This window comes from Harpia harpyja, chromosome 11, assembly GCF_026419915.1.
Source record: "Harpia harpyja isolate bHarHar1 chromosome 11, bHarHar1 primary haplotype, whole genome shotgun sequence".
NCBI lineage: Eukaryota > Metazoa > Chordata > Aves > Accipitriformes > Accipitridae > Harpia > Harpia harpyja.
In genome coordinates this window covers 38,805,718-38,822,415 of record NC_068950.1, presented here as the reverse complement: position 1 = coordinate 38,822,415, position 16,698 = coordinate 38,805,718, and the positions used below count along the sequence as shown (strand labels likewise).

At 36.4% G+C, this 16,698-nt stretch overlaps 1 protein-coding gene across 5 annotated transcripts in view; it reads right to left on the bottom strand.

Moving 5' to 3' along the window:
- Positions 1–16,698, bottom strand: part of OSBPL9 (oxysterol binding protein like 9) — a 64,842-nt gene that overhangs the window by 6,255 nt on the left and 41,889 nt on the right. For 4 of the 5 annotated variants that reach the window (XM_052802216.1, XM_052802221.1, XM_052802220.1 and 1 more), the window contains 8 exons: positions 13,673–13,702; positions 12,746–12,796; positions 8,449–8,487; positions 5,498–5,591; positions 4,852–4,953; positions 2,435–2,594; positions 1,616–1,728; positions 1,223–1,341 (listed from right to left, as the gene is read on the bottom strand). In XM_052802216.1, the coding sequence (XP_052658176.1) occupies positions 1,223–1,341; positions 1,616–1,728; positions 2,435–2,594; positions 4,852–4,953; positions 5,498–5,591; positions 8,449–8,487; positions 12,746–12,796; positions 13,673–13,702 (708 nt within the window). The remainder of the gene's footprint in view (positions 1–1,222; positions 1,342–1,615; positions 1,729–2,434; positions 2,595–4,851; positions 4,954–5,497; positions 5,592–8,448; positions 8,488–12,745; positions 12,797–13,672; positions 13,703–16,698) is intronic. The other variant, XM_052802219.1, reaches the window with a different exon arrangement.

The following is a 16,698-nucleotide window of genomic DNA, read 5'->3' as shown; positions in this document are numbered from 1 at the left end:
GCATCTTATGTATATTCTAGTCCCACTTAGAGCAAATCCAACTACATGGCTGAGCTTATCAAAAGCTGTTCTTAATTACAGTAACACTGATTAATTTCATCTATATGTACCCTATCAATTTTCAGTTATAGTCAAAATCTCATTCCATGTAGTCACATTCTCTTATATGCCTCTTTATCAAGATGAAGGTTAATCTCTTCGCTACTACTTTTCTTCCCCAACAGCATTTGCAGGTTCCATTCTTGTGGATCTGCTGTCTGTGTCAGTGTGGTATAGACCACTGTTGAAAACAGTGTTGATTGCTGTTGTTGACTTTAAAGTGATGCAGACAAGATGCATGCTTGTGATGCTTCTTGGCAGCTTAACTTGAGATCAGTAATTTTCAACCATTCCAGGAGTTTCCAAAACACACATTTTGGATCAATTCCTATTCAGAACTGCCAGAAACCTTCCATAGTTTGCTTACAAGCTGCTGGCTATTTCTCCAGAAAAGTTTTATCTTTTTATTGTCTGTTGTGAGTTCCAGACTGGACAGTTAAAGTCATCCACTTAAGGAAACTAATGATAGGACTGATCTCTCCTACTCTCTTTCAATCTGGAATTACTTGTTTAAATTTAACCAAGCTGCCTAGAAGGATCAACACCTTCAGAATGCTGTTCATTCAACCTTAAGACAGACAACATCATGAATCACATTCACGAAAAATCCAACTCTTTACTGGCCAGACCTACATGTAGCATTTTAAAATACACAAGCAACTTACTCAACAAGATCCCAGTTAAGCAAAGCATTTCACTATATGCTTAATTTCCCCTTTTATTTTATTTATGTCTTATTGAATGTCTCCATACACTGGGATCTTGTAGATCTTTGTTCTAGGAAGCTAAAGACAGGAGAAACGTTACTACTGCATACAGCATTCCTCTTATCCCAGCTTTACAGGCACTCCAAGGATCAGGTTCAAAGAGAACAAACAGCTACTTTCCATAGCAAACTATTTTCCCAAACAGATTTTAGCAGTGGGATATATTCATTCTGCATTTGTTTTTCCCCTCCCAGTAACAACTCCAGTTAAAAACAATACCATGCTGAAGAGATTATAGCTTAACTAGCTCTTAGAACAAATATATAGTTAAATTACTACTTTAACATTGAACTGATTTACACAGAATTCAGGGTTTACTCTCCCTCCCTTCCCCATGAACAAATCAGCAAGTTTACCTTTGTTAGATCCATTCCTAATCTAACTTGTGACAATAGATGCATAATAACACTCTTATGTTCTTCCACTGATTCTCCTTCCCCATCATCATCTCGATCATCAGGAGGATCGAAGAGATCTAGAAAGACCAAATTGCTTTTGTTTTTCTCTAAACATTCAAAACCAGACTGTATTTAATTAGCATATACATTAGCTGTCAAAAAGGTCTTATTTATAAAGCTATGGTTTTTAAAACCTACAATTCAACAATCTTTCATTAGTAAAGAAACAGTAGATAAACCATTTTCCATAAGTACCTTGTCATATATATATGATCATACATATATTGACACAGTTTACACACAGATTAACAATCAAGAGTTCCTTACTAAAAGTTCATACAGTCCACTTACCAGCATCATTTGTCCCATTAGACATGGAAGAATTGAGGGACTCTGTGGTATCCGGACGTTTCAGACTACTTCCTGTGCTGCTCCGAGTCAAGACTGCAGCAGACCCTGAAGAACTAAAGAAGAGTAATAAATTCTCACAATTCACAATGAACTAATTCACACCAAATTATGATAATTTGATATACTTAGACAAGGAGTTTACTGATAGACATTAATATATGTGCTGCACACTAATTCACAGAAAACTTAAAATGGACTGTAGCTGAACGAATGGGAAGGCCTGCAATCTTAAGATAATACCACAGGAAGGTGTAAAACAGCTAATTCCTCTTCGAAATGTGTAGCATCTCTTAAAATTAATTCTGAAATTCATAGAAAAGAAGAGTAAACAGAGATTTTGGGGAAAGGCAGTCAACTGCAAAAATTTCATTTAGTAAATGTGAGCGGGAATTGGCTATTTACCAAAGGCTGCAACAAATGCATGTGGAATACACCGTGGTCTCAGCTTATATCTCTGAGGTGGGGGCTTCCCAAAGTTGGTTTATGTTAGAGTTTTGTCAACATATATACACGATGGAATGGGAAGGAGCAGAGGAGGAAACTGCATCCCTCATAGATGACTGTGCTGGGGGAGGGGGTAATCTTGTTCTGTTACTCAAAGTGGCTTTTTTGCCTCCCCTGCCTTTTTTTTTTTTTTTTTTTTTTTTTTTAAAAGCCAATATGACTTATTCAGCTTAACTAACTTCTACAAGCAGACAAACCATGCCCTTGTAGATAAAAATTGTATCCAGCACACACTGCATACTTTCAGCTACTTACTCCATACATCGCTTTGGGGAAGAACTGCTCTGATAGAATTCATCAGCATCATAGAACTCATCCTCACTGCTTGAGTAAGAAAAATCTGGGACTGTATTTGGAGACAGGTTGACATGGCTTGGAGAGGTGAGACTGCTGCTAGGTGCTGATTGCCCGCTTCCTATGGAGTATTAAAAATTACAGACTTAATAAAAACAAAAAAATTCTTTCAAAATCCACCAGTTCTAACTTATGAGTAGGATTGTTCAAATCAATAAAGACTATGCAAACTCAGAAGGTATGATATCTTACAAAATTAGAAGCAATAATTAGTCAGGTTCATACTGAGTTTCATTTAACAGATAACAAAAGAAAGGTCACAAGGAAAATCAAGAACACAGAACAACAGTAAAGTATAAAGATATGTTTTCCCCAAAGTTGTCAATTAAAGGCAAAACAACAATACTGAAAATTTGTATAGAATCATAGTATGATTTATGTTGGAAGGGATCTCTGGAAGTCATCTGGACTGCTCTCTACTCAAGGCCCAGACAACTCCAAAATTAGACCAGTTTGTTCCAGACCACATCTAGTCAAGTTAAATATCTCTCAAGATGAGGATTCTATGATCTTTCTGAAGAACTTATTTGAAAGTTTGAACCACCTCATTATAAAACCATAACATTTTCTAATACCTACTTAGAATTTCCTTTCTTACAACTTGTGTTGATTGCCTCATCCTTTTGCTGTGCATCTCCAAGAGGAGCCCAGTTCAATCTTTTTTACACCCTCCCAATAGTTAGCAGAAGACAGCAGTAACATCCCTCTTTAGCTTGATCTTCCTAAGGCTGAACAAACCCAGTCATGGGGCTCAGCTTCCTAACCTCAGTGGTCCATGTCTTTGTACTGTGAAACCCCAAACTATACATAGTACTCAAGATGTGGTCCCACAGATCCCAAGTAGAGAGGAACAATCACTTCTCTTAATCTGCTCTTTACACTCTCACTAATCCAGACTGGTATGCAGCAAAACCTTCATCACCACAAGGGCACACTGCTGACCCATGTTCCACTTGTTGCTCACCAGGACCCCTGACTCCTCTTCTGCCAAGCTGCAGTTAACCCCATGCAACAGGGCAGGCCAAGGGCTATGCCCATCGTAGGTGGGTGGAGGACTTTGCATTTCCTTCATCAAACTTCACGAGGTTTCTGTCAGTCCACTTCCCCTGTCTGTCACAGCCCCCCTGAATGGCAGCCCTGTCCTATCCATTGTTCTCTCCAATTTGGCAAGGTCCACGTCTAGGTTGTCTGAGATGTTAAGCACTATTGGACCCAGTATCAACCCCTGAGAAACACCAATAGTCACTTGGTTGCCATTTGGACCTCATACATCTGATCGCAAGCCTCGGGCCTGGCAGTCCAGCTAGTTGTCACTCAACTTGTATTCTACTTGCCTAAAACATCTTTTTCCAATTTCGCTACAAATATATTTGTGATGAAATCTAATGAATACAGTTTCTAAATTGGATTACACAAGTCCTGTCTCATCACTAACTTGCCATTTTTCGGAAGAGTTATAGCAATAAAGACAAATCAGGTTAACACTGACACAGACCTTTTGTGGAAGCCTAAGTCACAACAGAGGTTATTAAGCAAGCTAAGGTATTTACACAAACAACCATCAGAAACTAACTAGAAGATGAGATGCATAGAGTAAGACTAAAAAAAGGAACTTTCTGGCAGGAGAAAAAGCCAGCAGTGGTATCCTTCATTTTTCAGATTGGGGCAAATACTGTTTGACACACATATTAATGTTCTAGGAAGTAAAGGTAGTAATAGAGTAACAACAAATCATTTATACACAAGCTTAGAAAAAAACTGGGGGGTGGACAGAGAGTTTTACCATGATTGGACAATCTAATCAATACAACTGATCAGGAAGTAACAGTCAATGTAGACAGATAATTAAAAATATGTTAAGTATGTAGCTATGGTTTCAAAAAAAACCCTTAGAAATATTATAGGAATTCATACTTCATACATATTTCAGCAACTTTTGCTTCAAAGCATCTATTGTAGTTTTAAAAAGCCCAATGAATGCTATTATTTAAGGGGTAGACTAGGGAATCAATGAATTAAAAAGCCCAAAGACCACACATGAGGTATTAACTGCAAAGTTCTTGTGCCAATTACTGCAAGATTGCAACAATGGAGACAAGAAAGCAAGCTGGTAATACTCCTATGGATTATGTATACATGGAGGGGAGAAAGAGCAGAATAATTGATTTTAACACAACAATGAAATAAGTGTTGATTAAAAGCAAGACGTAGGTCAATAATACAATGTTGTCTTAATAGCTTATTACATTAGGTTACAGACAGTATATATTCAGGTTTTGTCTCTTGTACTTCAGTAAGACAGTTACACAGAACTGTACCTGTACTATTTGGTGTTGGAGTCTGATTTCCAAGCGATGCTACTACAGGTCCCACTGGCAAAGATGAGGGTCGCTGCTCTGACTTGCACAACTGAGCAGGTTCTAGGAGATATTTTGATATGTTAAACTCAAAATTCACATTTAAATATGAGATGTATACTTTTGTTGGGAAGGAGATTCCACCTCATTTCACCTCACCTTCAACAATGAAATCCTTTTCTATAAAAGCCATTCAGACAGAAAAACATGTTTCCATCATCGTTATCTAGCTCTTTCTTATTATTAAACAAAGATGGCATTTTAAAAAATTTGCAGTTATTTAGCTAGAAAGCATTTATCTTTTCTGAAAATTATAGTTTTGTTTATTTTAAGAAAGTATATTATTAGAAATGTAAGCTAGTAACTTAGAGCAAGTGAAATACATCAGCTTATCCACAGAGGTAGAGGCAGATTTTTCCTGATGGCTGAGGAAGCTCCATACCTCCCGCTCCTTTGCCTTCCCTTGCACCACTGTGGTGAGTGTGCACCTGTATTGCATATGTGACACAGAAGCTATCCACCATTATGCAGCCCCTCCATCTAGACTGCAGTTGCATCCTGCTCTGCTCAAGAGTATTTCTGCTGAGGTTCTTTCTGTACACCATACCTGGAGGTATAACCGCTTGGGAAGGCATTGTGCTGATCACTGACTGTTCCAAAGGACTGGGCTGATATACTGCGTCAACCGGGTTTATAGTGCTCTGAGACAAACGAAAGAAGAGCACATTTTTTCTCAATTTAATAAATAAATAGATAGATAAAGCATAGATAGCAAGAACATTGTGAGCACAAGAAATGCCCAAATGCAAGATAGCAAATTCCTGAGAGAGAAAGTAAAACACAAATTGACAGTTGAGGACATGAGAAATACTTTCAAAGTGGTAATACTTCAATTCTTTACACAGATTTTACACTAAACTGAATTTGCTACAGATTTGAATTGTCCTATAAAGAATTCTTATTTCAAGTTCTAGCTTCCAGCATTCCTTCCAATGTCCATTAATAAATACTGCATGCAAAGAGGGGAAAGTTAAGACGCAAATTATCTGGCAAACATTAGGATAGGTAATCTGTATTTTTAAAACCATTTTTTTTTCAAAAAATAATTTGTCCAGACCATAGTAAATCAACCCATAAATTAATAAGAATCATCAGCATGCTTACAGCCATGAAGTGGCTTTGTTGCCAAAACTCTTGCCAATGCAAGCCGACAGTTTTCAGTGCATCTCCAGTAGAGGACATTTCAGTCTATGTATGAGCGTGGCCATTTTGAAAATGAAGCACCAATTCAAGTTGACACTCACAAAAGTCACTGACTTCAGTATACATTCTTGGCTCTTATACAACAAGCCGCTTAGAAATCTAAATTGCAATGTCTTTTCATCCAAACTAGCAATTTAAAACCATTGATTTATGTCGGAACTGTGAAAATCTTTGCCTCAATTTGCTAGGAAATCTTGCTACTGTGCTTAAGTTGAAGAATATCAAGCACAGGAAGGTCATACAATACCAAGTTCTACTTTAAAAAAAGGTAGATGAGCTTTGCCTTTAAATTTAGTCAGTATGTTTATTCCTATCCTCTTTTTAGATCAATATTTAAAACAGAAGAGAGTCTCCAACTGTCCTTCCCTCCTTTTAGTCTATTAATTTCTATTTGCATGCAGACTGAGGGAAACAGGGTCATTTTAACCTTCCTCCTCCCATTTTCCTACAAATGGAAGACTTCTTTCTTGCCTCCTTTCCTGGGTAACTGTAATTCTGAACTTCGTCCTACATTAAAATCAGTGAAGCAGTGAAGATTTTTATTATTTTTTTACAGCACAGGATTTATTTAATTGAAAACAAAACTATTATTCCCTGTTTATTTTTAAAAAAACCTCCAGTTTAAAAAAAAGGCATAAAAATTGCTTTCTAAATTTTCATTGGTGTTACTAACTAGTATACAAATAATCCAGTACACATACTGTTACTCCACTGTATTCCAGCATAAAATCAATGTCCCTTAACACATCACTTCAACTGCTTGTGCAATTACGCACGCAACACAGGTAGGTCCCTGTCCCACTATTTCAGTTTAAAATCATGATCCCATTTTCAGAGTTAAGAAACTTAAAAATCAAGAAGGTCCTATGATACACAGGATGCTATTGCTATCTCTATCTCTCCTAGTTTTTAGGGAAACTAATAATATATACAATACAGAACACTGGTGTGAAAAAAGGAAAAAAAAACCCAACCCAAAGTAACTTTGGCCTTGTACACAGTGTTGTAACCTTATCCTTAAACAATTCTCCAAACTGCAACATGAACCTGAGCTTCTTGTTTTGGGGTATGCCTTCATGGTTTAGAAACAGATGAAGGTCGACCAGAAAGTTTCCTACTCTGAGTTTAATAACAAACTTAAAAACAACCATGCAGAAACGACAAGACCGTCATCCCACCATGGTATCAAACATTGATCATATTCCTGCCCGAGTTTAAAGCGAAATCCTGACCTTTAGTCCAAGCTAACATTGACCTCAATAGCATCAAAATTTCAGTCTTCACATTCACTGATGAATCAGTTAATATATTCTTACAGAAATACTTTTTTTTTTTCTCCCCAGTATAAGCCAGCCGACAGACAATTAGAACAGTGGCTAATCAAATTCAGACTATAGTAAGTTGTAATATCTATATGAAATTTCTGAGTTGCAGATCTAATGTGCATACCACCTCCGCCTGGGGTAGTGTCTGGCTGCATAACTTCTCTTTTCCAGGGCACATAACAGAACCTATTCCATTACACTAAGACCTGAATTACATGACTATCCACAGGAAAATCATTCGTCTTATTTATGATAAGCACGAAATCAAAACCTCTATGTGCATATTTACTCCAAAGTTCATACCAGAAAATCATACTGCTAAAGCTGTATATAACGGAAAGACAAATAAAGCTTGGAAATTATTGTCAGCTGTAATGAGAACACACTACGATTTTTAGAGTTATGTTTTACTGAAACCAATCTCCTATTAAAAGTATCTGAAATGTACTCAAGTGACAAAAAGAGAAGGAAGAAAGAAGTCACATGTGACCGAAATCAAAGATGACAGAAGTTACATTAAAAATGCAGGCGTTATATTAAAGAAGAAGCATTGCTTAAACAGACATAATACAACTTTGCATCAAATGAGCAGCACTGTAGAAAAGACAAACTACTTGAAGCACACAGATAGCTGATCTATTTCATACATAAAGATACTTCAGACGGAACACAAAACTATTTCTATCCCAATAATTTCCCTGTCATCTGTTCACATGGCAGATTTTTATCTAAGCTTTCAGTCATAACACTGCCACTTAAGACACTCAGTATAAAACTGATCACTATATTTTCTAAAGGCAAGGGTGTTAGCCAACATCAGAAGCTCATGACTCAACAGTAATTTTAACAAGACACTTGAAGCAGTAAATTAGAGAAAGGAAGAAGTATGTTGCAAAATGAGTGGAAATTCAGGTCTCTGTTCACATGTTCTGCAGAAATAAAGGGAGATAAAGATTAGATTTAAACTTACTATAAGTCCATCTGCGTGCTTCTCCTCATTATTTTGGTCCTTAAGGAAAAAATGTTAAAAATATCAACATAACAATCTTGTATGACTTATCAGTTCTGTGTTAAGTGAGAACAGCAAGTTTCTCTCAGGAATGTTTACATTTTCAGCCATAAAATGTTCCTCATCATCTGATACACTAACTAAACTTAGAAGAAACAATTCTATACATAGTCACTGCACCTCTGAGGATTAGCATTTTCTAAGGATCTGTCCACACAAGTTTGAACAATTTTAAAAATACCGTTTCTGCACTGCAGAATACAATTACGCTTTACAATGTAGGTTCTTCCCAAATAGCTAAGAGCCCCCCCAAAACATGGTCTGCAGCACCAATGAGTCCCTGAAAACCAAAAGACACAAAGTTCTCAGTTTCTAGAGAACTGTGATTAGCATACAGGTCAAGTTTTCAAAAGCACTTTTTGCTTTTGAAATGCAGAAGTGCCTTTATAAGTTAAATGTTTTTAAGTTTTGCTTTTTGGTATCCCTTAGATTTTAAAATGTTTTTAGATTATTTATAATCTAGGATTTGGGGTTTTTTGCCTAGAAGCATATGTGAAAGAGCAGGCAATGCGTGGAATAAAACTGCCATCAGGGGAAATTACACTAGCAACAGACAAGTTAATGCCAATCTACAGTTAGCACAGTTTTAACACTGTACCAGCAACGGTATAAATTTTACTGAACTCTAAGCCAAATCACTTCTGCTGCAAGGTTCATATTAGCCAATACATCAATCCATAGCTTTGTTTAGTGTAAATCTTAAGACTTGTTTGCAGAGTATTTCCCCAGATTTCCAGTTGTTAGAGAGGAACAAGAAAAAAAAGAAAAAGCTGTAAATAGTATTAAGAAAGTTGGCACATACTTATGTTTTGATACTTTATACATTCTTCCTTAGCTTATATAGTTAGCAATAGGCTGCTCAAATTTCATGTCTGCTAGTTGACATTTCTTAAGCAAGGCTTTCCATGAGAAAAACAACACTAAGGGCAATGAGTTCCACCAGGTTGCAAACTAACACACACAGAAGGTAGAATAACACTGCAGTCCAAATACGTTAATTTTTTTTTAACATACAAAATTTCCATCTTACGCTATCATCTCTATGACCTAAGAGATAAAACACAAAGATGCTGCATTGGTACTGAAGCTTGCTATCCTATCTCAGTAATGCACAATCAGCAATGTGGCATGTTGGTAAGGTAAGGAAGGCAGAAATGCCACAAAACTAGGCAGGCAAGACTCACCAGAAATGATGGAGTGAAAAAGGGAAGGCAAAGATGCAAAACTAAATATCTAAATTATAAAAGCTACTTCATAAAACATATAATATATATTTCTAAGACTGTAGTTTACCAAATCACTAACAGACCATTACATACATTTTACAACACACACATCAGCAAAGCTGGACGTCTTCAACTGCCATACACACAAAGGGGACAACACAAGTCAAAGGCTCCACCTATCCATCCCACTTAGTTTATTTTGATTGCTTTTTGATAAGCAATGTATGTATTATAACATATTCCTATTTAGCTGGTATTTACTTCACTGTTTTGAAAATGCCTTGGGTCACCTCAAGTACAAGTGGCATGATTACACACTTGATTTACCAGTAAGTTTAATGAAAATTTAACTGTTCAAGTCCTAAGGCAGGTTGTTTCAAGAGTCGACGACACAGCTCAACATAACACACAATTAAAAAAACATAACAAAAAACCCCCAAACACCAGGTTTGCCTCAATGTACCAAAATCATCCAAATAATAAATGGCTGTGTGTTTGAAACAGATGTTCTGAGTATATGGAGAAGTGATAACAATTTTCAAGTTACCAAACAACCAGAAAGTAATTGTGAAGTCTGTCTCCTAATGAGCAAGGCACTGCAGAAGTAAAAATGGGGTGCAGGGGTGGTGTTAATATGATTTATTTTCAGCAGTGTAAGCCAGCAGCCATACTTGCCTTACAGCTTTGGGAAAAAAACTTGCAGAATCTTAAAAGGTTCCATACTGGAGAACAGAAAGCTATCAGTCAGACACAATACATTTTTACATATATAATGCTTCATATACATGCAACTTACAGAACTGCAAAAACAAGCCCAAACCCCCTGTATTCTTGATTCCTACAGCACTAAGAAATCAGGATACCAACACAGTTTATAGAAAAGGGGGGCGGGGGGGGGAGAAACAGAATTGCCATGTAGTCAACAAGTATAGTTGCCTGAGAGAGAGAGAAAGAAGACGGAGATGAAGCAGAATAAAGGTTATTAAAATTGCAAGAAGATTTATAGAGGGTATTTTTCACTATATGTGGACCAATGTCTTCCAATTAGTTGTGCATAAACCACTCATTTAAACCACCTTATCTTCAATAGCTCTACAAGAGCTTTAGATATGGTTTAGCAAAAAACAAACAAAAAAAACCCCACTCCTCAATGGATAAGTCCATCTATTTACACTGGTTAATATTTACTAGTACTGAAAGGAGGACTTCAGGGTCTGACTTACTGTAACAGAAAGCAAGTCTTAGTATCTTTGGGGGACCCAAATTCTACCTACCTTTACACTTTTATGGTAGTTGGAGTAGTAAAGCACTGAACCTGATCAAAAATGACTACATCTGCCACTACAAGTTCAGTTTTGTCCATTATCAGCAAACCACCTAACCAACTTCAAAGTGTGCTTAGCATCAGCACAAGATGCTTTTTGTCTATCCCCCATCAAACTTACCCATAGCAGAAATGGAATTTGATATTCAATAGAAACAAGAAAACTAACTCAGCCACCTATTACCAGCTTTGATCAAGAACCTGAAAAGCAGGTTATAATTCTACTCTTTCAGATTTGCTGATTACATAGCAGAGCTTTTTAAAAAAAGAGCAAAATTTCATAGGAACTAAACCTCTGTGAAAATAACAACTATTAAATACATTTATATAGTAATTAACAAAAAATGAGCAAGTCAGTCATTGCACACAGTTTTTCCAACAGCTACCTTAATACAGCAAGTCACATATAGCTGTGTAAGAAAACTAGTATACTACCATCTAATCTATCTATAATTGACTCCACCAAATCCCCAAAGAATGACGTATAGTCTACTGGTTTCACCGTACTAAAAAAATTCTAAATATACCCAGTACTAAATAACAGCAAATTATTAAGTACTGACAAGGCTTTTCTTGCTATCACTGCAGTGAAGGATTCAAATAGTATCACTGTATGTTAAGTAAAGACTGTTCTAGCTCCAGATTCATGTGGCACAAAACCATTTCAATGTACCCTAATACTTGTAAAATATTTTTGGTTTTGTATAAGCCAGTTAACTTAGAAACCGTTTCTTCAGAATTTTTAAGCTACTGATATGAAATCTGAATTTCACAAAATATGCACTGATCCTTTTAGTGAATGACTTCTGATCCTGCAAGGTTCTAAATACTTAAATTTTCACTGGCCTCAAAATGTTGTACATTGTATCTGGCATCTATAATGAAGACAAACAGCAGTATCGTATTTGAAAGCTACAAAACAAAAAGGTGATCTAGACTACAGGGAAAAAAAAAATTGAAAAGCCTACACCTATAAATTAATTTCTTTGCAAAACACCATCTTCCTTCACTTCGGTCGCAAGGTATAAATCAGCAGCTCACAATTAACATATCCTAAATATAGTACATGAAGGCCTGTAAAAGCAGAACTTGACAAAAAAAAGTAAATCCAAATCTCACTAAATTTTAAAAAGCAACAAAACATTTAAGTGAAAAGCATGACTGCATTACCCATATTGCATTCTCAAATAATACAATTCTTACTTCAAGAAGTTCCAACATCACCATGAACTTCAGACCTACAAAAAACCTTGCCAAACCAGTTTAGATTAACATCACAATTTTCCCTTTTTCTATTTGTTAGTCATATTCTTAAATGAAGCAGAAAGAAGAGTCTTGTTAAGTTTCTATTCTGTCACACTTATGTTTAAGTTCTTATTTAGTCTAATAGCAAACTCTGCAAAAGAAAGTTTATCTCAAAAGAAAAGCTATATCATCAACACAACTGTTACCACGAACATTAACAGGACTGTCTGCTGTGGAACTCAGTATTTCAGAAACTTCATTAAAATAGTAGCATAAATCAACTTATACCAATTTTTTTAGATATATATCCTGGATCATATAGAACACACTTTTAGATTTCAATTGTTTTCACACAGATTAATGCTGTATAATTAAAATTCAAAATAGTTTACAGTGTACTTACTTTAGCAATCTGTAGCAACACAATGCAGTGTTTTATTGATTCTACCATGCTCTAGGAAAACAAAAATAACAGAAAAAACCCTTGTATTATTATCCTGTAGTATTTTGTATTTACAGGTATTTTTATTAGTTATACAGAATATTAACTGAAATCTTGGGCAAGAACTAAATGGACACTCACTCCTGCAGAACCTCTACTTTCCCTTCCCCCCTTTTTTTTTTATAGAGACAAAAGCATAACAGTAGAAAACTGAAGTTTCCAAAAGCTGAACACAACACAGGTTGTCAGGGTGAAACGGAGGTCAGCTTCAAACTTTCACAGTGCTGCAAGCAGGTAAACTGTCATGTGAAGAGAGGCTGAGAGCTGGGCTTGTTTAATCTGGAGAAGAAAAAGCTAGGGGAGACCTTACCAATGGCCATCAATATCTGATTGGGATGGCAGGGTGTAAAAAATGACAGAGCTAGACTCTTCTCAGTGGTGCCCAGTGACAGGATGACAGTCAATGGCCACAAATTGAAATACAGGAAATTCACCTTAAACATAAGAAAACACTTTTTTACTCTAGGGATGATCAAAGAGTGGAACAGGTTGCCCAGAGAGGTTACAGAGCCTCCATCCTCGGAGCTACTCAAAACCCAACTAGATTTGATCCTGGGCAACCTGCTCTAGCTGACCATGCTCTGAGCATGGGGTTGGACTCCAGACCTTCAGAAGTCCCTTCCAACCTCAACTCTTCTATGATTTTATGATTCTAAGGTGCTAGACATAAATCTGAAGACAGCACCAGAACCAGGCTGCCTCTGTCATCACACTGTTGACCCAATATGGATTCCCACTTTTCTGTAAAAAGCTTTAAAAACTTTCCCAAGAAAATAAGGTCAATTTCAGATTCCATATATAATAGATATAAAAATTAAGTAAGCTTACACTCGTTGTTTCTTTGAGACTTTCAATTTTCTGTAGAAGAAAAAACAAAATAATGTGGTTAAAGACAGAATTTCCAGCATCTAGTTTGACCTAAATACTGTACAAACACTATATTTTAATCTTAAATTGGGGGAGGGAAAAAAGCAACCAACATGTTAAAGACTATTTCTGTATATAGACACAATTTTCATTTTGTAATTGACAAGACAGACATTGAACTGATAATTAAAGCTTAAAGATGACAAGGTTAGGAATTTCTCAGTAGTGACATTATACATATTTACCCATCCAAGTCTATGCTTCAGTTTTGCATAACATCAACAGAAATAGAGTGAATCTTCATACTGCATTTTAAGTTCAGTTTGTGCAATGGTGGCACATTTCAACAATCGGTATTACTTGAAATTACCATCATTCAAGTATAATAAACATATGCAGTTAAGCACAGTTTAAAAAAAAATCACGGAAAATAACAGGGCACACGTGTTCTTGCTCTTTCTCCAGTCTAAGTGCCTCCAGTAAAAGTGCATCTGGAAATCTGCCTACTTAATTTTATCTAGAGACACTGGTTCATTAAGATTTCCTGTGTGGAACTGCACTTCAGGCATGCAAAAGCATCTGCATGCCATTTTACACATAAGCATGACCTATCTAAGAAGCATATGCATCCTGTTGATGTCCTTGGGTCTGCCTGCAGAAGGCAAAATTATTAAATTGGACTCAGCACTGAACCTCTACTAATTCAATTACAGGACCTCTTTGTTTTGATTAATATGAGTGTCTCATGTGACTTGAGTCACAGTCTTTTTGATTCCTGAATAATCAAAGTGTGTAAAGGTGACAGCTTCCCAGCCAATATCTAGGGAAAATTTTTTCAGTTATACTCTGTTCTATACGCTGTTTGTAAGGATACTGTACATTTTCTTCATGATTAATTGGCAAGAGGTAGCCAAACAGCACCCAGCCTCAGCCTTTTCCACTGGAAAGACTGGACCATGCTGATCTAGGAAATAGCATATCAGGGATGTTATATCACAAAGTTATATTGTATTTACTTCTGCTGCTAGCAGAGAAATAGCCAACAGCTAAATTTTTAGCCAACAGCTAAAAATTCCTTTGTTTTGTTTTTGTTTGTTTTTCATGTCTCTACTGTATTTCCAGTCAAAACTTCATCAACACATATTGAAAAAACCATTTTAAATATGACAGCAGTGAAGTTTTGAGCCTTTTAGCACCAAAATAGAATAGGCAATGTACCCAAACATACAGATCTTGTCATATGAAAGATTATGCAGCTGAAATAAATCATTCCGTCTCAAAGATTATGCAGCTGAAATAAATCATGCAGTCTCAAAGCTTTATAGCCAACTGTAGGCAGCATCAGCAGTTTTGATTATTCTTTACCTATTTTTTCCCCAACATGTTATAGAGTATTTACACACCAAATAAATTGGTACTTTATTCCCTTCACTGATACCATCTTTGCTGAAAATCTGAAAGTGATGTCAGGCTATATAATGTAATTCAGTCGCACTGTTTTCCCCCTACCCATTTGTAATTTTCCAAACAATAGACTAAGACATAGTTATTCTTGCACATAGGTACAGACAAAAGGCTAATTTGTCCAAGATCACACAGAAGATCTGAGATGGGAAAAACCTCAGGACGCCTGGTTTCCAAGGCCTATCTACAAATTATACAGTCATAATTTTTTCCTCTATGGAAATGAATTCCTTGTGAGCTGGCCCACTTAAGTAGTAACAGTACGCATTAATCCAGTATTTTTCACATTTGTGCTGTATGGCTACCTCGCAAGGACACAGCACACGGAACTGGAATATTGTTTTCTTCATATGTACACAAAATTATGATAACAATGCAGGCAAGTCAGACTCACTCAGTCCCTGGGAACACCCTTCTAAAGAGCACCGGCCCTGTTCTTTAGGCCTAAGCAAACGTCGATATGGAAGTCTCTGGATTTTCATGAGCAACGTGTTATTCTATAACAGTGATGTAAGCAGGCATAAAAAAAAGTTTGTGAACTCTCCCCCGTAAGATCTTATACAAATGCACTATAGACATGACACAGGGAGAGAAAAACAACTGGATGATTGCTAGCAACAAAACTGGCATGCTTACAAGAGTGGTTGGTTTGGAGAAGTTAGCAGAATGCTTGTATTTCGTCTCATCAATTGTACAGAAATACACTGCTATGTATACACGCTGCTACAATCCTTGTAAGTTTATTCTTACTATCTTTTGTTTAAACTTGCATGAAAGTAATATAGATAATTTAGAAAATATAAAATTGCAAGGAAAATCATAAGCAGGTAAAAAGAGGTATGTTAAAGAAAAAACATTACTAATAAAAATAAAATTAAAGAATATAATTTACTACTAAAAGTTATCACAATTTTCTCTCTTCAACATCCCTACTCTTTGAAAACTGATGAAGATAAAATTTTAAGAAGACAGTTTCCCTAGTTTTAGGTATTGAATACACACATTTTGAAATAAAACATCAATTTCCTGCAGACTTACATTTGTGGAATGCAGCCACATGCTATATCTAATCTAATCAAATTGCAGGCTGCTGCTGAAACTACTCCATCTACTTGCTGCTTGTTGCACCTCCTTGACATCTGATTTTTTATGAAGCCACTGGTGATCCAACAGAAAGCTAATTTTATTTCATTGAACATGATTTTTGCCTCATTCAACAATCATGTGACTACAGAGGGATCAGCTCGTCCAGCAAAGAGAGGCAGCAGAGGCACGTAGGGGTAGCTGACTCAGTCAGAATCAGTAAGGTACAACCTGAATCTGCGTGCTCAGCCTTGGATTTACTTCACAAAAAGTACTCGTTGTGAACCAAAGGGCTTAAGCAGGCTACACTTCCCTCCAAAATCTTGTTAAGTAACATCAGCTTTGTTCCAGCCTGCCAAATATACACCTCTTCACTGTTCTGATGCTTTTGAATGCTTACAGTTTTATTTTCCCCGATATGTGTGGTCAAGATGGTTTCA